This window comes from Somniosus microcephalus, chromosome 18 (assembly GCF_052327205.1).
Source record: "Somniosus microcephalus isolate GS21.2 chromosome 18, FLI_Smic_1.0, whole genome shotgun sequence".
Taxonomy (NCBI): Eukaryota; Metazoa; Chordata; class Chondrichthyes; order Squaliformes; family Somniosidae; genus Somniosus; species Somniosus microcephalus.
Genome location: NC_141004.1, coordinates 73,045,364 through 73,050,076, shown reverse-complemented (window position 1 = coordinate 73,050,076; position 4,713 = coordinate 73,045,364). Strand labels below are relative to the sequence as shown.

The 4,713-nt window shown below is 40.4% G+C and overlaps 1 protein-coding gene across 1 annotated transcript in view; it reads right to left on the bottom strand.

The window, feature by feature from the left end:
• The window catches only part of shisa4 (shisa family member 4), a 157,018-nt gene extending 155,770 nt beyond the window's left edge, over positions 1 to 1,248 (bottom strand). The window contains exon 1 of the mRNA XM_086011803.1: positions 1,212 to 1,248. Coding sequence (XP_085867929.1) covers positions 1,212 to 1,248 — 37 coding nt within the window. The remainder of the gene's footprint in view (positions 1 to 1,211) is intronic.
• Positions 1,249 to 4,713: the final 3,465 nt, after the last annotated feature.

Here is a 4,713-nt window from a genome sequence, read left to right as displayed (position 1 = left end):
ACAGTACAGAAACAGGCCATTCGACCCAACAGGTCCATGCCAGTGTTTATGCTTCTTCTTCATCTAACCCCGTCAAATTATCCTTATATTCCTTTCTCCCTTATCTAGCTTCCACTTAAATATACCTATGTTATTCGCCTTAACTACTCCTTGTGGTAACAAATTCCACATTCTGGGTAAAGAAGTTTCTCCTGAATTCCCTGTTGGATTTATCAGTGACTATCTTATGTTTATGACCCCTAGTTCTGGTCTTCCCCACAAGTGGAAACATCTTCTCTACATATACCCTATCGAACCCTTTCATAATCTTAAAGACCTCTATCAGGTCACCCCTCAGTCTTCTCTTTTCCAGAGGAAAGAGCCCCAGCCTGTACAATCTTTCCTGATAGTTATAACCTCTCAATTTTGGTGTTGTTCTGGTAAATCTTTTTTTCACCTTGTCCTGTGCCTCTGTATCCTTTTTATAATACGGAGATCAGAACGGTTCACAGTGCTCCATGTGTGGTCTAACTAAGGTTCTATACAAGTTTAACATAACATCTCTGTCCCCCTATAAAATGAACCCCAGTGCTTGGTTTGCTTTTTTATGGCCTTATTAACCTGCGTCACTACTTTTAGTGATTGGTGTATCTGGAGCCCTAGATCGCTTTGTTCCTCTACCCCATTTAGACACTTATTTTCCAAGGAGTATGTGGCCTCCTTATTCTTCCTACCAAAATGTACCACCTCACTTATCTATATTTGAGTTAATTTGCTAATTACACGCCCATACCCTCGAAGGCCTTTTGGAAATCCAAATATATTACATCTATTACATTACCCTTATCTACCCATTCTGTTACTTCTTCGAAGAATTCAATAAGGCTGGTCAAGCATAAAACTTCCCTTTTGAAAACCGTGCTACTCTTTATTCTATTTTCTGCTGCTAAATGTTTTTTATTACATCTTTGAGTAAAGATTCCATTATCTTTCCTACCGCCTACATTAGAATAGTGACTACACTTCAGAAGTACTTCTTTGGCTGTAAAGCACTTTGGGATGTCCAGTGGTTGTGAAAGGAGTTATATAAATGCAAGTATTTTTTTTCTTTAAGGTAACTGGTCTATAGTTTCCTGGAATTGTTCTATCTCCCTTTTTAAATACAGGAATCTTCTCTAAGTTTGATTAGTTTATCAATTATCTCCCCCTTTCTATCTTAAATTTCTTTATACCTTTTTTGATGTCTTCTTCTAATGTCATGTCCACCATTTTAGTCTCCCTGAAGCAAAGTAATTAATCAATATTTCTGCCATTTTGCTGTCATTAATCTGCCTTCCTGTTTTTGCCACCAAAGTGGATAACATCGCATTTATCCACATTATTCAATTCAATTCAAATCGCTTTATTGGCATGATGACAAGGTACATCTTATGTTGCCAAAGCATCGAAAAACATTCATGGTTGTACACAAAAATACAGATCTATCCATACAGTGTATAAACAGATATATCCCTGAGTGTATAAATATACATTCATATATTTTATATATACTCTTTTCTTATATTTAGTGGTTGTCCCTCTGTTTATGGCAAGCTGTAACATAGTGTGCCGCTAAGGTTACACAATTTCTCTCTTCCCCTAGTAGGTATGGGAGTTTTTGGTCATCATTCAAATTTCTGAATTCCGGGCATATTTTTGTGAATTTTGGGTAGAAATTCTCCCTTATGCCCTGATATTTTCTACAAGCTGTGAGGAAGTGCATCTCTGTCTCCACCACTCCCTGACTGCAGTGAGAGCATATCCTGTCCTCTCTTGGTAGCCGGGTCTGCCTGTGTCTACCTTTTTCGATCGCCAGGCTATGTTCACTAAGTCTGTACATTGTCAAAGTTTTTCTCAGTTTGCTATCCTTTACCATGGTCAGGTAATCAGCCATGTTGTATTGTCTGTTTAGGGCCAAGTAGCAATTGAGTTTGCTTTGGGTTTTTGTTGTTTCTGCCCAATATGACAGATATTTTTCCTTTTGCTTAGCGACGATTGTGTTGGGTCGAATTCTTTGTGTTACGCTGTCACTGTCCTGGGGCTGGTTCTTGTTAGTAGTGTTAGTAGTTACTTCACTGAGTCCCAGGACTAGTTGACTGAGGGTATTCTTCTTTATGGTCCTCTCTTGGCATTTCAGGGCTTCGTAATGATAACATTGGGGGTTGCTCATTTCTAGGTGTTTCCAAAATTTGGTGGCTCTTTTTTGGATAGTGATTATTAATGAATATTGGCCTAGTTCTGCCCTGCATGCATTGTTTACGGTTTTCCTTTGAGTCCAGAGGATGCTTTTACAGAATTCTGCATGTAGGATCTCAATTGGGTGTTTGTCCCATTTTGCAAATTCTTGTTGTGTTAGCGGTCCCCACACCTCACTGCCATAGAGTGCAATTGGTTCAATTACTGATTTAAAAATTTTGAGCCAAATGCTAATTGGGATTTCTATTTGGATTGATTTTTTAATGGCATAGAAAGCCCTTCTTGCTTTCTCTTTCAGTTCATTCACAGCCAGATGAAAATTTCCCGTAGAACTGATTTTTAGGCCCAAGTATGCGTAGTTAGTGGTTTGTTCAATTTTGGTTGTTCCTAGTGTGAAATCTGCCATGCATCTGCCCAGTCACCCAACCTGTCCAAATCATACTGGAGTTTCTCTGCATCCTCCTCACAGCACACACGCCCACCCAGCTTTGTGTCGTCTGCAAACCTGGAGATATTACATACTTGGAAATAATTAATAAATATTGTGAATAGCTGGGGTCCTAGCACCGATCCCTGCGGTACCCCACTAGTCACTGCCTGCCACTCGGAAAAAGACCTGTTTATTCCAACTCTTTGCTTCCTGTCTGCCAACCAGTTCTCTATCCAAGTCAGTACCTTACCCCCAATCCCATATGCTTTAACATTACACGTTAATCTCTTATGCGGGACCTTATCGAAAGCTTTCTGAAAGTCCAAATACACCACATCCACTGGTTCTCCCTTATCTATTCTACCAGTTACATCCTCAAAAAATTCCAGATTAGTCAAGCACGATTTACCTTTTATAAATCCATGTTGACTTTGTCCGATCCTGTCACTGTTTTCCAAGTGCTCTGCTATTACATCTTTTATAATAATGGACTCTAGCATTTTCCCCACTACCGATGTCAGGCTTACCAGTCTGTAATTCCCTGTTTTCTCTCTACCACCTTTTTTAAATAGTGGGGTTACATTAGCTACCCTCCAATCCATGGGAACTATGCCAGAGTCTATCGAATTTTGGAACATGACCAGCAATGCATCTACTATTTCTAGGGCCACTTCCTTAAGTACCCTAGGATGTAGATTATCAGGCCCTGGGGATTTATCGGCCTTCAATCGCGTCAATTTCCCTAACACCATTTCCCTACAAATACTGATTTCATTCAGTTCCTCCCTCTCATTAGACCCTGTGTTCCCCGACATCTCTGGGAGGTTATTTGTGTCCTCCTTTGTGAAGACAGAACCAAAGTATGTATTTAATTGATGTTAAATCTCAAGAGTTTAATAACCTTGCTTGTATAACAATGAGAAGAGTACGCAGGAGACAGAGTTCAGTTCACAGCCATCTTTCCAGAGAATCTTCTCCACTTCATGCACTCTATTTCCCATAGTGCCATTGCACATCACAACTACGGTAAGCTATGTGGGACAATTCAAATACAACATTCAAAATACACAACATCTCCTCCCCTCTTACATTAGATGTCCCAATAGAACCACAAAATTTAAAAACACAATAATAATTCAAAATTTTTAAAACACAATAATAACACAATAAAACACAGATAAAGGATAAGCCTCTGAATTATAAGTTCAAACGTATAGGGGGCCGCCGCTCTCTGGTAGGATACCGGCGGTCAACCTGGCTCTCCAGTTCATTGTCTCTCACAGGTGACGTCAACACAGGTGTAGGCGGCTGAGGTGCCTGTATAAAAAGCGGGGAATTATAGACTGGTAAGCCTGACATCGGTAGTGGGGAAAATGCTAGAGTCCATTATAAAAGATGTAATAGCAGAGCACTTGGAAAGCAGTGACAGGATCGGACAAAGTCAACATGGATTTACAAAAGGTAAATCATGCTTGACTAATCTACTGGAATTTTTTGAGGATGTAACTGGTAAAATAGATAAAGGAGAACCATTGGATGTAGTGTATTTGGACTTTCAGAAGGCTTTCAGTAAGGTCCCGCATAAGAGATTAGCGTGCAAAATTAAGGCACATGAGATTGGGGGCAAGGTATTGACTTGGATAGAGAACTGGTTGGCGGACAGAAAGCAAAGAGTTGGAATAAACGGGTCATTTTCCGAGTGGCAGGCAGTGACTAGTGGGGTACCGCAAGGATCGGTCCTAGGACCCCAGCTGTTCACAATATATATTACTGATCTGGACGAGGGAATTGGATGTAATATCTCCAAATTTGCAGACGACACAAAGCTGGGTGGGAGGGTATGCTGTGAGGAGGATGTCATGAAACTCCAGTACGATTTGGACAGGTTGGGTGATTGGGCAGAAACATGGCAAATGCACTATAATGTGGATAAATGTGAGGTTATCCACTTTGGTGGCAAAAACAGGAAGGCAGATTATTATTTGAATGGTAATAGATTGGGAGAAGGGGCAGTGCAAAGAGACCTGGGTGTTCTTGTGCATCAGTCGCTGAAGGTAAGCATGCAGGTG